General features: G+C 38.2%; 1 protein-coding gene across 1 annotated transcript in view; it reads right to left on the minus strand.

Moving 5' to 3' along the window:
- Positions 1-296: 296 nt before the first annotated feature.
- Positions 297-26,079, minus strand: part of AGBL1 (AGBL carboxypeptidase 1) — a gene marked incomplete at its 3' end in the record, with an annotated part of 148,578 nt that continues 122,795 nt past the window's right edge. Inside the window, exons 20-22 of the mRNA XM_010171705.1 lie at positions 9,371-9,500; positions 4,490-4,621; positions 297-473 (exon numbers count right to left, since the gene is read on the minus strand). Coding sequence (XP_010170007.1) covers positions 297-473; positions 4,490-4,621; positions 9,371-9,500 — 439 coding nt within the window. The remainder of the gene's footprint in view (positions 474-4,489; positions 4,622-9,370; positions 9,501-26,079) is intronic.

The raw sequence follows: 26,079 nt of genomic DNA on the forward strand, positions 1-26,079 counted from the left end.
CAGAAACACTCCTTTCTTCCACTCAATGTTTTTGGCTCCAGACTGAAATTTTATTTCACTGTTGAATGAAACCTCAGAGCAAGTGCTCTACTTTTCTGGCATGGAAGGTAAAAGAATGAGGGATAATGGAAAGATTCCACTGAGGAGAAACTCAGAAGCATGGATACATAGGTGTGGAGAAAGCAGACAATGCTAAACATCAAGACAATGACTATCTCCTCTGTTTTACTTTTCCAAGCTCATGAGATGTGCATTAGTATGAGGGTGGCACAGAGTTCTCTGAAAGATTTACTCACTTTGTAGAGTCCATGGCTGCAGCCGCAGTAAGTGCTCTCCATGGTGTAGCTCCTCAACACACCCATTTCCTTCCATACCACCACCCGGGCAGTTGACTCCCGGGATTTCTCCACCAAGAAGCTGCAGCTGTTCATGACAAATGCAGGGGCAACTTTATCCAGGATTTTAGGAAGAGTCTATGAGAAAATATTAGCGCAATAACAAAATTAATTAAACAGACACATATGTTTATACCATACATACACACCTGTGTTTTTTAGTGTGTATATAATCAAATCTATCTGTAGGCACTGTTACTGAGAGCTCCAACCACTGCATTATGCTCATCCCATGTGAAATCCTTGAATTCTAACATTTGTTTCATTCTAAAGACTAAAATGCAAAATATCCAATATACTTGATATATCTCATTCAAAATCAAAAATTTTCACACCCAATAGTTTGGGACTTCTGAAGTCACTTGAGTTTTGTTTTGAAGTTGCTTCAGCATTAACCTACATCTTTCTGTTGTGCTGTAGTTCAGTACCTAACATTCCCATTTTTCCCTCTCCAGCTGTACTATATTTCCTCCCATCATGCATCCACAATTTGACAAGGGATTCAGCTACAGGAAGAGTCTTGTATGAACCCAGCATAGAACAGAGAAAGTAGATGTGTATTCTCATGAAAGGTCACATATAATTATATAAACATAGAGCTCAACATTTAACTTGCTTGCATTGTGAAACAAACCAAAAGATTCTCTCACCTGAGACGAAACTTTATATTGTATACACTTCATTTAGAGAATCACAATAAAAAGTAATCATGAAAACCCAGTAAAAATTACATCTTGGCTCTGATTTTCTTATTCTAGGAATCATATTTCACAACAAAGTTTATAAATATTCCAGATACATTGCAGTATCAAACATTTGCATCAGTGCAGAGGCAACAATTATTTAGTGATTATTCAGTGCTAAATGTGTTACTTTCACACTCTACAAAACATACACTAGATACATTAACACTAGGTGTGTTCTATATAGAAACTGGACCTTTATGTACACACACACATGCACATGTGCACGTGTGTGTGTCTAAATTTTAGTGCTGGTATACTAACCACAACACATGTCAAGAGACCATTGGATCCATCTAGAGAAGAGCAAGCAAAATGAGGAGATTCATTATTTCTTTGACAACAGCTTTCTTAAATATCTGAACTGCATGGAACCATATAGAAGTTCCTGCTTATTGCTAAATGACATTTTCCCTTGAATTCCATTTAGTTTGGGCAGTGAAAGCCAACCAGCTAATTTCACTTTCCAATAACAATCGGTTTAACTGACTGATTCTGAGCAACTGTAGTTCCATTCTGTTAAGCTTTACTTCATAGCACTGCAAGGGAATATTTGGTTTCATTGAAAGTAAAAGAATAACTTATGATGTTTGATGTGAATGATAAATCTCTGGCCTAAACAATTTCAGAATATCTCCTTCAAACAGCCTAACCATAAACATCTTCATAACAAAAAACCTAAATTTAATATTTCAGTATATTCTGGCTACAGCTGTCAATGGACTTTACCAGTTCTATAACATATAAATGTAGAGATCTGTAAGGTCCATTTTTCAGATTAAAAGACTGAGGTGGGGAAAACTGAAACAAAGCAAGAGATTCTATTTTAAATCTGAGACCACTGTGAGACTCAATCTTAAGATCTCCAGTGTGCTACTAAGAGCTACAGCATTTCCTTTGCTGTGGGCATACCTAACAGTGGAACCTTTAAAACTGACTGCTTGCTTGCTATGAAGCATCCAGCATTTCTAGATGGCCTTCAATGTGCTACTTTCTGCATGGGGATCACAAAACAATATGCTTTCATGAAGTGTTTCCAGGTTCTCCTGGATTTGGGTTGAACAGGAATTAAAAACATGCAGCAGAGACATATCACCCAGAGGTTTATAGGCCTCAGCACTACCATGAGTTCCAGTTAAACTGTATGTGAAGGTTCAGATAGTTTTCATTCTGCCCTTATCTGAACCAACACACAGATTTTTTTTTTTGTGTAAATATATACAATCAAATACAATAATCAGATCCCTAATCCAGTTTATCTTTTTAAAACAACTGAAATTATATGCATAATCAATCTCTTACATTTAATTAAATAAAAATGCTGGCAGGTAACAGTAATGTCTCTGTACACAGGACTCATTTAGGAACATTAGCAAATCTGAATTTAATATTCTTTTCATTTTACCAGCATTCACTGGATTTCACACTAATGGTTCTTTCTTCTCTACTTATTCTTCTCATTAATTATCTTTCAATAGTATATTTTGAAAGAGTGAAAACACACCCTTTTAAAGGATGCTTTTATGCTAATGCAGCAGTGCAACTGTTCCCTTTCTCACACACAGCTGGATTTAGCTGTGAAAGGAACCTGTTCACAAAGGACCCTGTCCACAAACCCTGAATCCTATGAGGAGAGGATGGAATTATATTCCTTTACTGATGTCCCTGCAGAGATTGCTGCCAAAGGGGCCTGGGAATGGCTATCAAAAGGACAAATCTTCAAGCTGGGCTTTGCAATACCAGTGCTGCACAACTCACTCGAGGCCATCAAATATTAGAAGGTAGTGAAGACGCTTATTCCTGTATATTGCCAAAGGCTACAGCTGAGTCTACGACCTATGAGGCAAAGGCTGTTCCAAAAAACATTTTCTTGAGGCATTCGGTTCCTGCTCCTGGGGAGAAAAATCAATCATGGAAGCTAGATTAATCCCCAATTATCTACAGGGGGCAGCAGAGAAACTTGTGCAAATTGTGCAAAGAAGTATCTCCGAGATATTAGTGATGATCTGCTGCAGTTTGCAATTGCAGATATGTTCTATATATTCTGCTTCTTCAGTCTAAGAAGGAAGAGGAACTGCAGCAACACCCATTTCCCATTTTGTGCAAAGGAGATAATTTGGAACACAAAATCTTTCTTACAGGCCACTGCAGAGTATTCTTGGACAGCCTTGGAGCCTTTCTTCATTGCAGATTCAAGAGAGGCTCCAGATGCTGACAGCAGCATTTGAATTCCGTTTGTGTAACAATGAACCAACCTCAGCCTTTTCAAGCCCTCTGAATTCAAACACGGCAAAAGATGTCCTGACTGTAAGAACTCTCCTTGCTTTCTTTGTGAAACAGTGTTTGCCACAGGGATCCCCCACGATGAACATTGGAGCACTTTCTTCCAGTAAAGTTCCAGTATGCCGTGTAAAATGCCATAAAATGAACATGGAAGATGTGGCATCCTTATTGGAGGTTAAATAGTATTTGTGCTGAAGTAGTGATAATTATATAGAGGTGCAATCTAAAAAAGAGTTTTCAACCTCTTTCAGGTTGGAGTGAACCAAACTATACCTCTATAATTAGTTTAAGACCTCAATTCATGTTTTGTGAAAATAACAGTTTTAAGACTATAATTAGAGTTTACAAGACTTTTTTTTTTTTTTTTTTTTTTTTTGCACAGAAATTTTTCATTTAAGAGGAAAATATCATCTAAACAGACACCAAAAAAAAAGGAAAAAAAAAATAAGAGATGGGCAGGCAATCCAGAGAACAGTTTGATGAATGAGACATTCACAAGAAGTAGAAATAAAACAGATTCTAGTATTAGTTCCTTCTAATTCCAGGAATGTTTCCCCAGCTATGACATGAAGCACTTGCTGTGGAGATAACACCACTACATTAGATCTGTTTGACATCTGTTAAATTCTCCAGTGTTTTCAGTGGGACTAGGAACATTTTGTGATGAAACAATTCAAGTAAGACAGTAGCACATTGTCATTTTCTCAGTTACCATTACGTAATTCCTATTTATTTTCTTATTATTGTTGGGTGAGGAGATAAAAGTGTATGTATACTTAGAAAGTATAAAACACATAAAAAATGTGGCTCTCCTATTAGTCTGTAGCCAAAGATTGTAACATAGCATCTTAGTATTATTAAATAAATAAGGACCCATCTACTAACAATATTCTTGCTAATATCTGGTGCATGAAGATGTTATGCATGATTCAAAACTCTAAACAATTGCTTCTCCAGATTAAGGGAAGCTTGCACCTATCTCCAAACTTTGTGAGCTGGCCTTATCTTAACTAGCTGTGTAGATGCACATGCACACCAGTAATTGCAGAAAGAACAAATTGGACCTACCCTGTAGCCAACATCTTCTGTGATAACTGCTGTGTCAACCATACAGCCTGCTTGCCACAAGGTCTCCTTGATGCTGCAGCCATAAAGAAAAACGTTCTTTTTCTGTGAGTGTCCATGGTAGTCACAGAATACCTTGGGGTAACAGGGGGGATGGAGGGAGAAAAGGAGAAATCTTGAACATTGAAAAAGGAAACGTTTCCTGATTATTCATAGTAAGTACTATAGGATTAGAGCAGTGAGGGAGTTCATGGTTTTTTCAGGTCTTTTCAGAGGAGCTTTGACTGTGCCATGCCTATAGCCTGTGTCAAACTCTGTTAGTCAGTCGTATCTTGCTTTATCTATTCAATCTGACATGATCTCAGGGATCCAGAGTCAAGACTGGTGCATTCCTGTCTGCAGCAGAAATAAACATGACACCTGTACAAGAATCCATGGCAACTCGGGAACTTAAGGGTTCACAGTAACTTATTCATGGTAACAACAGATCAATTTGTCAGGCTCTTTCTACTTCTAAACTCCTAAACTCTAGCTTTATCCTCATGAGATTTGAAATTTGTACTCCCCCAAGTAATTAATAATCACTTTGGTTTCTTTAAATTCAAAACCTTTGCTACATAATTTCCAGGAAAATATAATTGTGCAACCATATTGCACGATACTGTCAGATCTTTGCATGAATTTCTAGAAGCCAAGCACAGAACATGACCTATCTTCATGGCAAATAATCTCTTTTCACACTGTCTAATCTATCTATCTATCTATCTAATCCATCTCTCTTATGTCATCTGTCATATAAACTAGGCACAAGGCACATTCCCAGTTTTAGCGGAATTTTTGATTGTTTTTATAGGCAGATATTGACTCCTATAGAAATGAAAATCATGATTTAATGACCCAAGAGGTAAATATTGACCCAAGCCTTAAAGAATAATCAATCTCAGTGCCCTCTGAGATATGAAGTCGATATACAGTCTGCTGTTACATATATTCTCCATGTCTTTATCAGGAATATTCAGAAATCTGTCAATGAAAAGACAAGAATTTCTAAAGAGAAGGAATTGGTTCATTTTAAACCAATATTCACCACTGAGTAGAAAGGAGCTTCCAGATTTCATTGAAATATTTTTCCAGGGCATATGTTGGAGACAAAAGAATGGGTGTAGGAAGGTAGGGAAGAATTATAGATCAATATAGAGACAGGGGAGAAATATGGGGTGAAAAAAACAAAATGCATATATTCTTACATAAATACATATCCAAGAGGGGAGAAACAGATGGACTAGATGAGTTGCTTCTACCAACTTTTAGGGCAAGATTTACCCTAGCATGTTTATTTACCAGCTATACAGTGACTAAGTTCAGCTGCAGCAAGTCAGGGAGTTTAATTAGCTAGGGATTGAGCATGTACATTCTTTCAGCTCCTCTGACAAACAGCAGGTTGACATACTGGAGGAGCTAAGGCACACATACATAGAGAACCTTCTCATTGCTCCTAATTAGCTGGAGAATTACATATCTCATAGCTTATACACTGACCCATCAACTTTCTTTCCTGCACCACCACTCACCTCCAGCTCTCTTTGCAGGGCTCTGGATCTGCACATCCCTGTCCCTGCGGCACTTTCCACACCTGAAGCACATCAACAGTGACCTACCCATCAACAACTCCTTTACTTAGACAGTTGCAACCTAGCAAAGGCAGAAAGGGGAGGACAAACAGGGTAGAGTTGCTCATTGGTGCAAACCTACAACCAGCATCATTCCCAAAGGAATAAAAAGCCAATATTGCCTAGAGATTCATCCCCTTCAGGCTGTGTGCATATTTTGCAGGGCTCATACAACTCCTGCACTTGAAGTAACTGCGTCTGAACCATATGCAATTATCCTGTAATGCCTCCTCCCAAAAAGCTGCTTTTATTGGTTCTCTTAATGACAGATATTTTTCCAGCTAGTGTCTCATCTAAGCTATCAGCAATACACAGTCATAGTTTAGGTTAACCACAGGTACCACCTAGAATTTATTCCTATGAATATCAAAGAGGATTCTACAGCTTTCCTCTTATTTCAAGGCAGAGAACCCAGCTCAATTTGGTATCAATTACCTGTCAATTTACAGAATTACCAACGCACAGAAGACGCAGTATATTATCTGCCTAAAATACCACTTTACGTATCAGAAACCACACAGCGATGATCAGATAGTCAGATAGCTGGGCTGCCTGATCAGTAACAGGTCTATAATTCTGCACCTCAAGAAACCTGCAGATGAGTCCTTAGTGACAGGTCTGGAATGAGACTTCTGTATTGGTAAATTATTATCAAAGCCAGGTTCTGTAATACAGTTGATGTTTCAGGCCATGAGATCTTTCACTGAGTGTCACCAGCTTCCACAGCAGAAGTGTCAGTACTACTGAAAATACTTTCATTCTATTTGCAAGTTGCATAGAGCTACATTTTAATGACATTTGCTGCATACTGCAGTCACTCCCAATGTTTATACTCAATTGTTCTTTATAATATGTTCTTCGGCCTTATTTTCACACTACAGGGTAGCTTATGTTTCATCATTCAGCCAAGGCTAAGCTATATTTTATAGTTTGAGCACCCAGTAGAGAATTCTTCCTGGGATATGCCTGGGTAAACACTAAGTAAAGTCAGGACCTACCAGTTCTTTTTCTCCAGCCTGTCCTGCTGTATGGCTGGGACACTAATACACACAAACCAGTCACTCTCATATCCCAGACTCACTGGGATATGACTCAAGACACACATGCAAATTTTTATCTATTTAAAATTATTTGCCAGTACTGATCATCCTAAAGGCAAGGACTTCTTTCTAACTCAAAAACAACCCTCCTCCTGAGTCACTGAGCCAGGTGCCTTTTAAAATAAAGGAAACATAAAATAGAAAAGGGAAAGCAAGAAAATGGCTTGGAAAACAGAACATTTCAGAATTCCTTTTATATGTATATATATAAAGTAACTTTTTTTTTTTTTTCTTAATAGCATTGTGACAGGACTTTGAATCTCAGAGTTTTGAGGTAGACATGCCTAGAGTTTTGGGTTTTGTTGGAGTTTTTTTGGGTTTTTTTTTTTTTCATAATGAGCTACATCCTTGCAGGCATAGGCTTTTTTCCAAGCTTGATATGATGCCTTTGGATGGCAGCAAACTCTGCTCAGTGCCTCCTGGTCCCTAGGAAGTTCTTTCTACCCCCTTCAACGTCATCCTGCTCTTCATTGCAGCTCAGACTGTCTGTACAAGCTGCAGGTTCCCTGTTGTGTGCTGCAACTGCATTGTCAACCATGACTTCAAAACCACAGCAGTTTATTGAAACAAATGCTCAAAGAAGAGAGCAACTTCCCTTTGCCCATCAGACCTGCCTGCTCCCAGACAAAAAGGTGTCCAACACTCCCTCTTTTCTATTCTCAGTCAAATGGAGATCTCAGGGTACCTCAGAGGCAGAGGGCTACAATGCCACAGTGCATCCAATCCCTTACCAATTAAAATGGCTTTGATTTGAAAGGCTGTTAACTTTAGTCCTTTCCTTTTCTCCTTCAAGTAGCTTTTCTTTGCTTGAAGAAACTGCTTGCGTATCCCCAGGATAAATGAAACTAAAACACTTCACAGAAATCATTTGGCTCTCAGTGAATTTGGATCCATAGGATCTCGGAGAAAAAAAAAAAAAAAAAGAAAAAAGAAATCCAACTCTCTTCTGGAGGAGGGAAAAGGAATTTTTGAACATGTATAAACTAAAATCAATGTACTCTTCAAAGGTAAAGAAAAATCAGTTTACCAAGTCTGACATGCAGCCTGTGAGTGAAGGAGATGATAGGATCAATAATCTCCCTTCCCTCAGCAATGATGAAAACTTGCACTGAGTACGTGTTCAACTTTATGCACCTGGATATGACAAGGATGGTTGTGTATTAAGAAAGGCCAGACAGCAAATAGCAGGGTAAAATAAGACTGATCCTACGCTGCTCTGAACCAACGGAAAATGTTGGTGAGCAAATTCACAACTGAGAATTGTGTTTCCACAATATTCCTCAAGCTGCAGAGTTAGATTTCGGGGCTCTTGACTTAGCCAAAAAACACATTCCCAAAAGAATTAACTTAAAGAAGCTCACAGACATTTTCATGTCCCATTGTCTAGGGCTTTTCTCATCAAACCTAGAGAGAATTTAGAGTCTTTGGATACTTCCTGCCTGACTAGCTATCAGCAGCCAACCTGCTTGTCTGTGCATCCATATCTGTTCATTAACATTTGAATCTCCCTGTGGTTTTTCTCCTGAGGTCTCAGAACTATCTTTTAATTCTGCTGGGGAACAAGATTGAACAGACCAGATGGATCCCAGCCTTGCCCCAGTTGCAGCTTTGATATAAGACTCATCATTCATAAATTTCTAGTACCCCCCAAAACCAAACATTTTCTTCCCATCACCAAAGCAGCATTAAGTTCAGACATTTTGAGGGCTGCTTCCTGTGTTTTTGTGATTGCCTGGGTTGTTCTGGCATGGGCTTCTGCACAGTCCATTCAGACTAAATCTTTGTGAATTTGTCCCATCATTGCCATGAAGATAGCAATAATCTACTCATAATATTTAGATTAGTTGGAGTACTTCAAAGCTATTAAAGAGCTTTAAGGAATTCATTTTGCTCATTTATATTCCAGGTGTGCAGAGATTCTGCAATTTGGAGTTGTTGTTTATAAGATTAAGTAAGTAATAAATATCCAAGACTTTCAAACACTTCTGTAAGGTAAAAGTGTAACAGCACATGATGTTTTCCAAATCTCTCTAGCTCTAACACAAGACTGTTCACACAACTACAGCGAGCAATCCATATACAGTAACTCACAAAAGATCCTGGAAGAGACTCACCAGAGGAGCTCGGCCAATGCTGCGCAAGTAATAGAGAAGACCTTTGGCATGGTAAATAGTTGGATGGAGCTGGGAACTTGGTGTCAACCACTGTCTGTTGAGATCATCTCCACTCAAGGAACAACGGTGGCTGAAATTGAAAGGCAACACAAAAAACTAGCAAAACAACAGCTGATTAAAAAACATTTTCTGATTCTGGCAAGCTCTGGCACAAGGACAGGGAATGTAAATTAGAGCACAGATATAAAGGTTTCAAACATTGAGCTGGAATGAACCAGTGGTCTGTATTATATTTCAAAGGTGCTTAGACTATATGAATTTTCTAATTTCCTTTCCTTTCAAGGTTCACATAGTTGCAAATTCTGAAAATAAATGCAGTTTTTCCTTTACCTAAGCATATACAACTCAAAAGACTACTTATAAACAAAACATCTTCTGAAATGTCCTAAATTCTGTGCTATCTATGAAATTCAACCAGCTTATGTAGAGCACAAGCTTCTCAAAACCTCCACAGCCAACAAGTACATTCAACTCCTACACATTCGAATTGAAGACAGGCACTTGAATCTCTTTGACCGGTCTGAAAAATGAATGCACTTAAATGAGATGAGCTGGATATCTCATTTAAGTTTCTCCACTCACAAGAAATGCAGTTATCTAAAGCACATCAAGAAGATCTTGATGCATACTACATCATTATGTAGAACAACTACCTAGCTTCACTGCAAAGGCTGAATAAAAAGCTAAATAAGGATCCCAGATTTGCACTGAGAAAACATTTTCCTTAGTTGGCTTGAACACATTCTGTTACCGATTCAGTGATCAGTGGAAGATTGTTCAGGGTACTTGATGGCATAGAGCAGTACATCACTGTACAATTTTGAAAAATCCAACTAATCTCCCTTGTTAGTGACTGTGTATAGATTGGAGCCTCCTCACACTCCTCAAAGGATTTGCTGTAATTTGGTTCACAATTTTCAAATCAGGATGTGCTGATGAAATTCAGGAATCAGCTCTCCAGCATATGAGAGACTGTGGCAGGTCCTCATCATCTCCGTGTTATCCAGTTCAGCACTAGAATGCTTCTGGTGGCATTGTAAACTTCAGCTGGTTTGTGCTTAAAAAACCACCCCCAAAATCCTAAGTATTGGGTAAATTTCTAGCTACGGAGTTGGATCCCGCTTTGCTGTTCCAACCTCCTAGAACAAAATAAAAACATATGTATTTCTGGGGATATGGTCTGTTGTTTATATAGGCAGAGCCTTGCACTGCAGCTAGGGTGTGTTGCATGCAGCATCTTTAGCATTATGGATGCCTTGCAAATGATGCTTGAAGGAAAAGGGTCATAAAGAGAGAATTTTTTTTTTTTTTTAAAGTGCAAACAATGGAGAACCATTGAAGAATGAAAGATAAAGAAATAATAAGAGTCACTAAGAATATTTCTTGTCTCTAACATAGAAAAACAAGGTCTCTGATGCCATCTTGGGGCTTTTGCCAACATCACAAGATCCATTCCCAGTTTCCTCTAGTTTCACTGTTATCTGAATTCCCTTGTTTCCTTATAATCCATAGTTCCCACGTTACTCATTTGGCGATCAGAAAACATTAGCAACAGCTAACACATAGGAAGTCAGCAAATGCAGCTGTGATGCTTCTGCCAAAAATTTTACATGAAAAAATTACGACTTCTGTTATGTTTCTTAAAGGCTTTTTAGATAAAGTTACCTTTAGGTTCACCTCCACTGATCTTCAGAACAACAGCTGTTCAACTGAGATTAGTGGCTGTATTTCTGCCAAGAACTTGTGTGCTTACATGGTTTCCTTTCAATAGGTACAACTCCATTTCAGAAGTCATTGGGTTGCATTTGGAAAGTCATCTTTCCCCAATGTGACTAGTAAAAAAATAAGACCCAAACACTTCCTTGACATAAGCGTGCGATGTCTTCTTGCACCACAGTTGTATCAGGGAGCACAACTAATTGAAAATAACAATGGAATTTACATTCTGTGGGAAAGAATGATAACTGAACTTTTATTCTCATACTTCAATTCAACATCAAGAAGAAAAAAAGAAGTCTTGTTATTTCAGATCTACAGAAATATTTTTGCAACACTGTAATTGCTCACAAAAACCCCCTGCTCCCCTCATATTTGCTGTTGGGATTGACACTAGTTTATGTCTACTCAAACCATCCACACACATCCCTCTGCTACAATGCCTTGGTACACACTGGGAGTCCAGCAGAGAAAGCCAGACATGCAGAGGAGTAGGAACACAACAACTGAAAACTATTCATAAAAACATTCAGTAAATACAGAGATTAATGTCAAACCCACTTCAAGCTCAGTTTTTATTTCACTATTTCTTAGACTAAACTAAAAGTCTCTGTAAAAAATTTCATTATTCCTTCAGAATATATAAAGAAATCCTATGATCTCTTAGAAAAGCGTGTAAGAAAAACTCCTAATCAACTCTGTTAACACACATTAAAGCTGAGTAGACAGCATGACAAAACACTGGTGTTTCCTACTGCAGAATCTGGTTCCGCTATGGCCCATGGACTGCAGTGCATTACTCATACATGAGCACAGTTTCCACACAGCACGCCAACATCTCTGTGGTTCACAGCACCTTCACTCTTCAAACAGGTTTCACTCCATCCATAATGCAATTTACCAACTTTTTTGCCCTGATACAAACTGTGACTTTTCATAGAAGTGACCCTTTGACAAGCCAAATCCCCTCCTGCAGTTCACAGATGCTGCTGGTTGCTTAGTATTAGTTTAGTAAGTGCAATCCAACTCTAAAACAATGATTTGAAAGTTCTTATTTACTAGAGGGAAGGAAGGTAACATCTCTGCATGTAGGCAAAAGCTGGGAGACAAAGTTCGACTTTGTCCCTTCAACAATTAACATAGCTGCTAATTTAAATAACTTTTAAACATTAGCCCTCAGCCTAGCAGTTTGTATCCATAGATCTTAAGAAGATGCAGAACTTTAATTAAATTATTTGATGGTGATTTTTCCCAACCCGCTTCCCTCTCCCATCATACTGTTAAAGTCTGTTTACTTCCATAGACACCAGCTCCCTGCCAGCCCTGTTCCCCTTTATCCCTTCCTTTTCTCTCTCTCTTTCCCAATAGCGATGACATTCGCAGATAATGGTTTTGTCCGTTATGATCTGCAACCAAGGGTGAAGGTAAAATATTAAGCTGATCTCACGTGCTGATAGCAAATAAAGGGACTGGGAAGCTGAGACTAGTTTTGAATATTTGGAAGGATTTAATGAAATTCACTACTCAAATCAAAGGCATTTCTTACAACGCAGTTCCAAGCTATTACATTTGCTTTAAATGTTTTATGTCTTTTCTTCTTTGCAGCATTAGCAAGACTATCTGCCACCTTGGATGGCACTAGTAGCAGCTCAAAGGAAATAATGAAAACATTTGCCAAAAAGAATTCCAATAAGTAAAGAAAAACCCAGCTCTGTGTCTCTATACAGATTACCTGTAATTCTACTGTTTGTTACATATCTTCAACCCAGATGCATTACCCAGACATATGCAAAACAATTAAACTGCACTTCTCTTGTTTACGAGCCTGATGCTTTTGTTATAGACCTGTCTACTCTCCTACCTTTAAAGAGCCAGGACACTCTGATGTGTACCAGCCTATGGGATGGTATTGGCAGTCTCTGGGCAATGCACAGCTACCAAACAGAGCACAGGAAAAGGAAATGAAACAAAGACATTTGACTTTTCCCAAACAGACCCTAGCAGTATTTCTGTAGGTATCTGTAGATTGACTCAAGAGAAACTATGGAGTTGATAGCAGAAGAGATCTTCTGATCCTTACTATTTTTTTTTAAATGCACGTGACCAGAAAACAGTGACTGTCACAATGATAGAGGACAAAGTGTTCAGCACTCACTATTGCCCAAGAAAAGAAACACTGGGCAGTTTGTCCTTCAGATGTACTCCAATAATGCCACGTAGTCCAGTAAAATGGATAAAAACAAAGCCTTCAAGCCATCTAGTCCCCATAGAAAAGATAACTCATGTAAATGGTTCCAAGCAGCGTAAATTTTTCCTGAGGTGAATTTGTTGGTGAGTGCTAGCTTCAAATATTATTATATGCCACCAAGCATATTCCTATTTCTGTGCAATCCTCAGGCCTAAAGTTGTATAAATGCAGGCAGTCATGTAGGAGGACTACTCTGAAAACTGGATCCCTGGCATCTGAAATTGATACACCACAGAAAGAAAGATCAGGTTGAGATTCACCTTCTGAACCTATACAAAGTAATTGAACTTCTAACTGAAGCATTAGACTCTTGCTCTGAAGGCAAGGACTCCTCACAGGGACTTAATGAGAAAGAGGTTAAGTAGCTAAAAGAACAGACGTGTTCGGTTTAAGATAGAATTGTATTTTAAATCTGTTTGCACTTGTAAGACTTCGCTTTTAATCTCGTACCTCAAATCCTGACATTAAGTTTTACTAAAGAATTGTTTTCTTTGTTATCTTACTCTTAAGCCTGCTTGGCTTTGAGAGCAAGGTAACCTCAGATACCACACTAAATTTTGCATGAGCCACGTATATGGATAGAGAGATGGTAACCTAAGGCTTGACAAGGTCAGTGGAACCTTTTAGTTGATTGAAATAAGACTCGATCAGTGCCCTGCACATGTACAAAAATGGGAAGGGTGGGTGAAGAGAGAGAGAAAAAGGTAAATACACAGGAAAAATGAAACAAGGGAGCGGGAGGTTTAGAGTAAAGAGATTGGGGAATAAATATAATGCACAAGATATTAGACAAGAAAGAAAACAAGAAATGGAGGGAGAGAAAAATCACTCTTTAAAGAAAAGATGTTGCTGTGCTTGGAAGATAAAATGATTCAAAGTCTCCTGTCCATTACAGATAAATGGAAAGACAAGGCCCATCATATCGAATGAATGATGTCAGGACTGATAATAACAGCACCTGGGGCACAAAGAACTATAAAATCTAAAGAGATGCATTGTGTTTGATATGTAGAGAGCAGCATCACCATTCACTGTGCATCTTAAAAGCAGACAGCAGTACTGGCGTAGGATAAGAGTATCTATATAAAAAGAGGTAAGTACAAGTAAACATCAGGATGCCACTGAACAGCATGGGGCAGGCTCAACCAGACACAGCATGCTGGACTTGATAAATAACTAGAGCCTAGGATGGAAGTAGGAATATTTGAATTAGTGTGTTTTGGTCTTGTCATTCAGAAAGCTCAGAGCAACCGGGGTGGGGGAGGGAAGGGGGAATCCTTCATTTCTCTTGATTTTAAATCTTTTCAAAGGGCAAGATGCAATGATGTCAGGAAGCAACAGCATCAGAAAAGCCCTCCCTCATAATTTAAAGGAAGGTGTTGGAAAATAAACATTATTTTCTGTCTTTGATTCTGGCTTTATTCAAACCCATGTGCTGAAACAACAATGACTATATTTATCATGTGCCCATGCCAAAGAGACCCTCATCCCATGCCACCCAGGCACTGCATTGTGGTACTGCCCTGTGATGCCGATGATAATTCCAGAAACAGAATATCGCCAGAACAATTTAAAACTTGGAAGCTTTGCACTGAGAGCAATACAATGAAACAGTATGCTTATGTGATATAAAACAGTCTGGACTTTAAGTGTTTAGATATTTTTAAGAAGCTTCAGAATGACATCTAACTAGTCTTCCACCCTTTGAAATTTCTGTGTCTTAACAGCATAAGGGAAAATATGAAGTGCTGAGGATCTCTTTGTAGAGCACTTCATTTAATCTATTTCATTTTATAGCAGACATACATATGGACTTGCATTACAGCACTCTACAGATGGAATCAAAGATGGGGGATTAGAGGGCAGGATATTTTTCCTACTGTGCTCTGGACTGCACTATTAATTTCATGGTGCAGTATCTTTCCCACCATGAAAGCGGACCACTTAAAGCTCCCTCTGGGATATCTCATTTTTGTATCTTGGCAAGCCCCAAGGTTTCCCTTCATCTGCTTACTCCAAGGAGCGAAGAAGGTGATGCTCTTCCTTTGTTCAGGGTGTGAAGTTACTAGATTTTCCCTTGTTTACAGTGAAATACAAGTGAATAGCTGCAAGGCATAATCACAGACACTGATGAATGAAACAGTTCCCATCAGCATGACTGGAGCTAACCATTCATTTCTGTTCATTCACTCCTTCCTTCTGACTACAAGCAACATGAATGCTAAAATGCCTATATAAAACCAGGTTCAAGAGCAGTTTGCCTTCCCAACATAATCAAAGCAGCTGGGGGGTCAGAAGCCACAGCCACTATTCCATATCTCTTTTTCTTCAAGTGTGCATTTCATTCCTAAATTACATTTGCACTCCCCTCCCCACTTACTTATGACCTACTGCAACGCTAATTGCCCTGAAGTCTTATTTGCATCATACCTTACCATCTCATCTGCTTTCATCATGAGTAAAGGCCAGTTAGTATTAGGCATGCATTGTTTAACTAGATGATGAAAACTAAGTCCAGAAAGTCAACTTCTCCTAAGAGATCCTCATAAAGTACTAAGCTATGGTGATTTTTCAATTGCACTGTGAACTCTTACTGCCTAGTTCACTTTATCTCTAGGTCTTTAAGAGGAAATTTTTTTACTACTTTCTTCTCTTCTTTTATTGCGCCTTACACACATATACTATGTCAAACTTATCTCCTGCATGATGCTTGTGCTATGTAGATGCCAACCAATTTAAGGATGCCATTGGAAGGATCTGTCTCATTTTAGACTGTGGCTGCTGTATGACTTTTCCCTCCCGGCGCTGACTAATGAATCCATGATGCATAATTCTTCCTCTCAGGCAAACACTATCCTAAAGTATTACTCTGCCAGCTTCTTCTTGCCTCCCTACAGCTGAGCACTGATACTAATTAGCGTAATGAGCCTGCAGTGTTTCACTTGCTACATCTGACTGATTTTGTCACAATGGACAATGCTTTTTTCCCCAAGATAAATGATGCAGTCTGTGCTTTTCCTGTTTGGTGCACGCAACTGTGTCTCTACCCTTGCCTTGCTCAGCTTCCTCTGTTATAAGGGTTTCTTTGCTCTCTGTGGACACATTTAATTAATTCACATTTGGTCACAAACCAGTTAGAGATACAGAATGAGATCTGATTCACCCCAGCTAATATTGTCAATGTCATAATCAAATAAGGCAAGAAGTTCACATGATCTACTGAAAAGGCGAGTTAACAGCATTGTCACAGATAAGCTAACCTCCCTCCCAGTTCCACATCAAAGGATGCCCAGCAGATTTCTATTTCTTCTAGTTGTAACAACAGTAATTATTATATAACAGATAATTCATTCACCTGCAGTTGCCCACACTTTGCACTGTCATTTGTGAGAAAAATGCAAGTAATAATGCTTTGTACTATTTTATGAAGGAACAAATAAGGATTCAAGGAGCAAATAAAAACTGGGTTCTCAGTTTCTTGACATTATCCGTGAGATGGGGGTCATCTCAAGAGTCTGTTCTCAGGATCTTCAAACACTTTACATATCATTGATAAGAAAGCCTTAAAATAGTATTTTTAGCCACCAGTTTTAGATAGAATAGTCAATTTTCAGTTCAATATGTTTATTATAACATATCTACTTTCTTCAGGAAGTGTTGACTTTTCCTCACCAATCAAACACCCTATTTCTCTCAAACTTTGATTTTTCAGTCATAACTTCCAATTGGACCATCCAGAACATCGTAACTGTTTAAGAGATATGTCTCAGCACATGTCAGAAAACATACACTTGATGTTTCTTAGGCACCCATTCCTCTCTGTCAGAGGGTCTTTTTGGCTGGGCCACATGTCCACTAACACAACATCAAGACTTCACAACAGCAATTCAGTAACACGCACTATTATGATGCAACATGGCAATTGTAGTTTTGATGGGGAAGCCAGGACAGCAGGGCAGCCAAACAACTTCCAAATGACACCACAATGACACTTCCAAATGGAAACACTGTTTTTAAATGGGAAGATTTGGATCCAGTTTTGAGTATCCATTATTCATAGAAAAGCTTAAGATTTCCATAAGGGAAAACCCACGTTTTCCCAAACAGCCCCACTTACATCCTCCTACAAGTGACATCAGGAAACCCTAATTTTCCAGCCAGGGATATTAAGAAGTGAAGTCACTCATGCATAAAAGAGTACATCAGTGAAAAACTAGGAATAGAATCTGAGATCTGATGAAAGCATATCAAATTAACTAAAACTTTGCTTTCAAATTCATGCCTTTTAGCCTGTTTCTAATTCCTGTATTCTGACTTTCTTATTTAAAATGTGGCTTATATCCATATAGCTGAAGTGGATTATTAACTGACTTAAGCTAAATGATCACATATGAATTGCATGAAATTAACTGAGTTGATTTAAAAATCTGATAAATCAGTGCAAGCTCTGCATATAAATGAGTACTAAGAATTGCAATTTTCAGATGATTGTTCTGAAACTTAAACCAAAATAAATAATGCAGAAAGGCCAAACGTGGCGTCATTAACAGTGAGAATCACAAGCAGAAGTGTATGTACAAGCTCAGAATTTTATTTTATTTTATTTTTTAAAGTGCAGTCATGACTTCAAATCTCTCCATCAGCTTTTCCTAGAATCCTTATTTAGCCAAGTAGTCCAGGAGGTAACACTCCTTGGTGTCCTCTACTCCTGTGGAACTGAAGAGGTAACTAAAATGGAAGGAAAACACTTAAAGCAGTGGCTGTGAATCAGAAAGTTCAGATTCCTCCAAATATTTTGCTAATAAATTACAGCAAAATACAACATTACTGCCAGTAAATAGTAAAGAACCCTTGTACTTGTTTTTTTAACAATGAGACAAGCCCTGCACAAGGAACATGCTACAAGATACAGTTCCTTCCTGGACCATCACTAGATCATCCTTGCCTAACCCTGTCCAACACAATCTATAAGGTTTTGTCCTGTTTCTAATGTCCAGTATTAATTGACTAGACATTAGTTAGAGCATCATCCCCTTATCGCAGAAGACATCTCTGCTTGGAAACCTGAAGTTTCTTTGCAGTCTGGAGCATGCAAAGCTTTGTATGGGAATCTGATTCACTGCAGCAAGCTAACACCTCACAGCAAAGCAGGACATTCACCTTTCAGACAGAAAAATGCAGACAGAAAAAAAAAAATAGAAAAGGGAGAAAGAGGCCAAGAAGAAGAAAAATACTAAGATGAGGAAGACTGAAGTGACTCCTCACAAGCTGAGGTGCATTGTGTCTCCACTCTTCATCACCTCAACCATATTCCTCAATAAAAACAAGCAGCAGGCATAAGTCTCTGAGAGTCACACCTGCATGACAATGAGCTGATGGTATTCCAAAATAAGATGCTTTTGAGCAAATATGTTTTCAGTCCTGTAGGAGGTTGGAAGATTGTTCTTCTAAACTTATTCTATTGTTTTCTGAAGAGAAGATGTTAATAAACTTAAAAAAAAACAAAAAACCCAAACAAATAACCCAGTGGCTGCTCTAGATTGGGCAGAGTTGGTTGTCCCTCTGTAATGATGAGTAGGCTCACACATTCATCCTTCCGTATTAATTCCCATTGTTCAAAAAAAATCTTTTTTCTTCTAAAAAAAAAAAAAAAAAAAAAAAAACCAAACAAAAAACCAAAAGAACTGGCACAGGGCAGGTTTATTTTGTCATCAAGTTGCTCATATCAGTGTAGAAGTACAAAAAAGAGCCTCACTGTACATGAGGCTGTGATGTGATTTATAGTGGAATTGGCCACAGGCTGATATAAACGAAGACACATTCTACTTCCTCCATTAGTAAATTATAGTTCTGACAAAGCAGCATTAACTGAAATTTGTTGAATGGTGACTTACAAACCAACAAAAACTCCAAGTTCATATTTTGCCAACTCCTTTCCTTTGCAAGGCAGGTACAGTAGTGCTAAGGAAAGTAACACTAGATTGTGTTAGCTGCACACATTTCCCCCCTCCCTTTATTTTCCAGCCGTGTTGTAAATCCAATATGATTATGAATTTATTACTGCTAATATCTACAACATCACTGGAAATTCCCACTATAGTGGGCTATAGCGTCATGGGACTTGACGTCTACTACCTTCACAGGCTACTTGCATGGCAATAAAATCTTTCTGCAATAAAGTAATATTTCCTTACAGGTTACTCAGCAGTGATACATATGAATCCAGGTTTGATATATTTCCCCTTTCTGACATGGCTTTTCTAACTCTGCCTGTGAATTCCACTGAGGAGTCAGGAGTTCCTATAAAACACTGTTTGCTTTCTTCACAGTAAGTGTTCCCCTCTGTGGAGATGAACAATATTTATGTATCAGACCTGTTAGCAATACAGTTTCCAAGTCAAAACAGAAACAAAAAAACTCCACAACAACAAAAAACAGACACAAAACCAAGAACAAACCTCCACGAAACCCCAACAAAACCACCTTCTCTTATTTTCTTGTTATATGTTCCACTTTGAAGGGAAGTGGCTGTTTTCCATTTAACCAGATATATATGTCTGCATTCCATCTTTGCCAGCACATAGTATCTCCCTCATAGATGTTCTACCTCTACATAATACTTCTCTCCAGTGTTGTGAACTCTTGGCTAACACTTTGCATTATTCCCCCATCTATTCAGGGAGACCATTAAGGATTTGGAAGAACTGAGCAACTGAGAAATACCATCACTGACAGTAACTGGAGACTGCTTCATGCAATACCTAGTAAGTGGTGCATAGCAAATGGTTTGATAAGTATTTCCAGTCACTTAAAAAAAAAAACAAAAAACAAAAAACAAAAAAAAAACCAAAACAGAACACTCCTCACTCTCTTATCTTTCCTCCTGCTCAAATGTGTGTACCATCTCCCCTACTACAACTTTTCTGTAAGAATCCCAGGTTAAGAAAGATTGAATTCTTCCAGTGCCCAGGCCAGAGAAACTACAGGTCTTAGGACTATCCCACTGAATTATCCCTGTATGAAATCTGACAGCTACTACCAAGGCCACATCCATCCCATAGATAACGAAGTTCCACCAATAAAGCATTTGTTTACCAGGATGGACACGTCAAACAATTTTTTAATAATAATAAGGGAGGGAGAGGAAAAGGAAGGGAGGGAGAGAGACAAAGAGACAAGAGTTCTGCATCCTACAGCTCTTGGCAAAGCAAATTCAGCCCTCTGCTAGCATGAAGTTAATCCTTCAGTGTATTCTCAGAGATCAGGCAGAGCCACTCCAGCACTGCTAGAAAGGCATTCGGGCAACTGATCTGCCAGTGAGTAGATCAAGCAGTCACGGGGAATGAAAGCAGTTTGGGGTTATGTCTGTTGATGCACTAAGCTCTCTTTTATTTGTTTACTTTCCCCATGCACATGCACCGTGAGCCTTTGAATCTCAGCTGAATTCTAATTCTGATACTAAAACACTGAAAGAAATTGCACTTACATAACTGCTCATCCAAGCACAGTGTCTCTGGGCACTTCACAATAGTAAAGTTAAACGAAGCATTCAATACACACTTATTAAAATAAAGTATCCACTAGAGAAACCTGATGGGCTTGCAGAGCTCTGCAAAACATTCAGAAAAAATTAAAAATAAACACGTAACATGCATTAACAGACAGAATTCCTGTAAAACTAAAAAAAACCTGAACCAAATTCTCCAGACAGCTCACAAACCCAAGCAAGACTTGGGCAAAGGTTTAAAAGAGTTCATCTAAGTGCTAAGTAAAGCTAACACTGAAAAGTCAGGTTGCATAGACAGACATAAGATTCCTAAAAGTTGCTATCAGAGTCTCAGGGGAATCTAAAGACTTGCAATAGGTACCGTGACAAGCACATTAATTGTAGAAGTCTTGCTGGAAGCTTCTAGTAAAGAAAAACTAGGGCACTAGCTAGGAACAAATGCATGAAATTGGTTCATATATACTTGTGTGAGCAAAAAAAATCTAAGCTGTTTTTGCATAGCAGTTGACATATTTTAATTGGGGACCATTATGATAAAAAAAAAAAAAATCCCTCTTGAAACAGATTTGTAAAGTGAAGTTACTTGAATACCAAAATAAATGACCTGATTTTTCAAAATACGGAGCTACTCATCACAGCCTATTGAAGTTCAATAGAGTTGCAAGCACTCAGCATCATCCAAAGTCAGAAAATTCTTAACTAGCTTCCTAAAACATAAAAAAATGGATCAGGGCAACTAATTTATGGTCCTTATGGTTCATTTTTAACTCTATTCTTAAATTGAATGAGGAAGCTTAAAGCGTCAGAAGGTAACGGCAATATTCCAGAATGGGGAATACAGTGCTTTATCCAAATATTTGGGGCATTTTTCCCTTAGCTCTTGCCCACCACCCCCTCTACACACTTGTTTTTAATGTAATATAATAGAAGAATAACCTCTTAAAGGAGAATGAATTGTGAATATTTTGGAATTTATGGCTGTGAAGATACCCGTGAAGATACCCATGAAGAAAATCAATGATCAACATCCAATCTTAGTAGCAAAGCATTTAAAAAAATCTTTCAAATAAGAGGCACTGCCCTTTTTCAGTGAATTAAGAATATCAGGTCCTGATCAAAAGTTGAAATATTTCATAGGAAAGCAGATGACAAAGTACCCAGCTGACAAGACTCCCTTATTTAGACATGAGAAAAGGAGAATAGAAGAGAGCTCTAATACAACCTCTCGATCACTTATTGTAAGACATGTAGAAGGGTAATTTACAGCTATACCTCTTCTACTTAGAAGGCCCATGGGTAAAAATTGACACAGTGCCATCGAAAGCAATTTATATCTGCTAGCTGATCTAACTCAGCACACTCAGATACTAACTAAAGAATAGGACCATGTCATCTATCTTTATAGAAATCAACCACTGAGGGCTACAGTTTTTCTGTCTACAAAGCAAACTTCTTAACCTCTTCATGAGGAAAGAAGAGTTTGAATCTATAAATAAAATATCTGAACAAGTTTTAATTGTTAATACACATTCAGACTCAATGGGTGAATGGGAGCACTGATGTACTGCAAAACCCATCATACAGGGCAATACATTTGCCTCTAAGGAGAAACTGCTAAGTTACAACTTTGAACCAAGATGTTTTCAAAACTGTTTTCTGAGGAGAAGACTAATATTCTGCCACCGCTGAGAAACAACCCCAGATGCTTTCAGTAGAGATGTGCCTATAGTGTCTCTCTCAATAGAATGACATGGAAAGAAAGCCCAGAGGAATAAAATTTTCTCTCTTCCAAAATGGATTTGAAAAAGAAACAAGCATGATACTTGCTTAGAATTCTAATAAAAGGTAGGGGGTCTAACAAGTCTCTGGAATATTTCTGATAATATCCAATAGTATTTTTCCTTCTTTAATTTCTTCAGGACTCTCTGTTCTTTGAGCTATCCTACAGCTCTCAGATCCAAGAGGTATTAAAGACTCAGCTGCATAACATTTAACCAATACAGATAAGCTCACAGAAATATCCCCTATAAAAATCAATGTGCAAATTCAAGTAGGCCTTCCCTGTCAACAGGAATAAAGGTTGCACAAGGTTGCCAATTATTTTGACCAAGACTGTGAAAACACTGAGGAATAAAGAATGGCACGGGAAAGGCCTTAAGATCCAAGTTGTTATCCTCCTATATATAGGCAACATAGTTCAGTTGTCACAGGTTCTGTTTAGTTAAATTAGCGCTTTCTCAGCTTGATGGCTTCTCTTACCTTTTTGGAATGTTTATAAGCAAGTGAAGTCACTTGCTGCCTACAGGACAGGACCTAGCTAAAACCTCAACTAAACAGTCTTCTGTCCTTCTTGACCACCTTCATTCCAATAACACTGGGTAATTAATAATGCTATATCATGCTGTAAAATGCTTAATATCTGTAACCTTTGCTAATAACAATGTTTAAAATCGCCCTCCAAAAATGTCAGAGAAATATACAGCATTTTCCAAAAAGCTGATAAAGTTTTAGTTCTGATTTTCTGGCCAGTTGGTGAGTTTGATAACCAAAACTTTTCAGTGAGTTAGGCAAAAAAAGTATAACAAACCAGTCACTTATTGCCATTTTTTTATGTCCAAAATAAAGACCTATCATCCCCACTCTCCCTCAGAGTATTACAAAAGTACTTTTAATGTGAAATCTCAGTTTCAATAGGACCATCTTTTTTCAAACAAACACTTAATCATTTCAAACAATTATATTATCATTAAATTAAGCTCAAATAGCTTCTTTAAGGTATTACTGCCACCAGTGTATAGACGGGCAAAATAACTACAAAACAGTTTAATGACTTCTCCGAGACTGCATGGTAAATATTTGATAAAAGTGGAAAAATTATTATTCAAAGAGAGCGAAACATTCATTATCTTTTTATTTTATTTTCAGCTGTTCAAAGTCAGGAAAGCAATTACTTAGTGGTCCTCAAAGGTTGATGCCACGAAAGATGCTTTTCTCTATTTCTGAGCAGTGAAAATTACCAATGACAAAGAGCAAAAAGGGACTGTAAGTAGGAAAAAAAAAAAAAAAAAAGGAAAAAAGGAAGAATTAGGTCTATAGAGCTTATTTCTCTTCAGCTCACAAGACAAATTTGTTGGCCTGAAAAGTATGCTCGCTGAATTGCAGCATTGAATATTTTTCTCATGGTGTGACTCCACAGCTGCAAAATCCCAGCTGCAATTAGGTAACTGTAGGGCTGGATGTTTTATCATTTTTATACAGGCAGGCACTCCAGCGGTGGATGTGGCAGGCTGCAGCTGGCCTGCCATCAGCCCCCAGCTGCTGTCTAGCAGAAAGGCAGTATCTGCAATTGCATGTAAACATTAGTAAAGCACAAATTTTTGCGGGTGTTAAAATAGGTTGAAATGGTTTAACAGGGTTTCAGTCTAGCACTTCCCAGCTCAGTCAGGTGAATATGAATGAGTTGCTTGGAAGAAATCACAGAACATGGTTTTACACCATCAGACATGGAGAGGTGATTAGGTGGCCTCCTAAGCATTAGGTCTTCAAACAGCCAAAGAATTGCTGAATTTCAAAGTAAAAATATTTTAAAGGAAATATAAAACCCTCATTATTCCAGTTGTGAGCCATTCTCCAATGATGAAAGATTAGGATGATGCCTTTTCCTCACATTTGCCTGTGAGGAGGATTCTTCTGTCTTCTGTAGCATGCAGTACTGGTTGCTGTCCAAAAGAAATACTGCATCATATGGTTCACAGATGCTAAGGACTAATTAACAGCATGGTGGTTTACATCCAAAACCATGTCTTCCTCAATATTAGAGTTATACCCTAAATACTCCATGTTGGTGAATACTTCTGAATACACCTTCTGGAGGGCTTAAGCACAGCTCAGCTGGTAGAAGGCTATGATAATTCCATCAGAATACATTGACAAAGTTAAAAAGACTTAGTGCTTAACATACATTTGAACCATCACATATTTGATAGTTTTGCTTCACCTGTGGTGTTTGGCTACCCCATCTTTCCCTTCTTTGATCCCCTAGTCAAGCCTATTTGATGTTTAGACACATTCATACCGGTAATATATCTGTTCCATGAACTCAAAGTATATCATTTAACCTCCAATTACTTATTTCTCATGCTAACTCCTATCTGCTGTAAAGTATCTCCTGACCAACATCAGGACTTGTACAGAAAAACAAACAATATTTTAAACAGCATAGAAATAGTCCATTGCAGAGAAGAACAAGGTATTGATAATCAAAATTGATCTCATAGGCAAGAGCAAACCAACACAGCATTTATCCTCACTGCAGTGTTTCCTTTTGAGCTTCCAATGCTGCTCAGGAATTTCACATTTCATTCTTACATAGAAAAGACCATCTGTCCATCACCTCAAGAATTAAGCAAGCCTTAAAAAAAAAAAAAAAAAAAATTCAAAAGCTGTTGCAACATCAAAGACAAAAAGACCTACCAACCATCCTCTGCAAATATGCCTCCTTTCTTTCAATTTGTTCCATCTACGAAGCTCCATTAGAATAAGTCTGCTTTGCTATAAGCTGTTGTCTAAATACTTAAAGACATTAACTAGGCCAAGAGGTCTTTTGTGGATAAAAATGAGACTATGTGAGGAGCTGCAGGTTCCTTTTCTGCCTCTTACAGGTCTGTCAGTTTACCTGTCTATTAGTAAAGCACTGAGGAAGAGTTTCCACTTGGAAAGAGTTTTAATGTTATCACACACTGTTGGCACTCACAATACAAGATGTATTGCCTACCACTGCAACAGTTGGAAAAAGAATGCCAAGCTGCATCATTATGAGCAGACTGTTTATCATTGACACCAATGAGCTGCTGGAACAGCAAGACTTGGGTCCAGCACTGCCAAAAGTGGATGTTTGGCCTGGCAATGAGAAGATAGTAGGATGCCACAGGGCTGTCCTAATTTATGCTACTGGCACTACCCTTTGGATAGAGCTCACTATCTTGCATCAGCAGAAAGACATCAGAGTTCAGCCCTGCCCTCCCCAGACAGCCTTTCAGTCTATCACAAAGAACAACCAATTCGGATAATGAAGGAAAAATGGTGATTTTTTTTTTTTTTTTTTTTTTTTTTTTTCATGCTATGGTGATCCTCTGATATACAGTTTAAATTTTCTCTTTGGAACAGGAAGAGTACAAG

This window comes from Antrostomus carolinensis, unplaced genomic scaffold (genome assembly GCF_000700745.2).
Source record: "Antrostomus carolinensis isolate BGI_N321 unplaced genomic scaffold, ASM70074v2 scaffold9560, whole genome shotgun sequence".
NCBI lineage: Eukaryota > Metazoa > Chordata > Aves > Caprimulgiformes > Caprimulgidae > Antrostomus > Antrostomus carolinensis.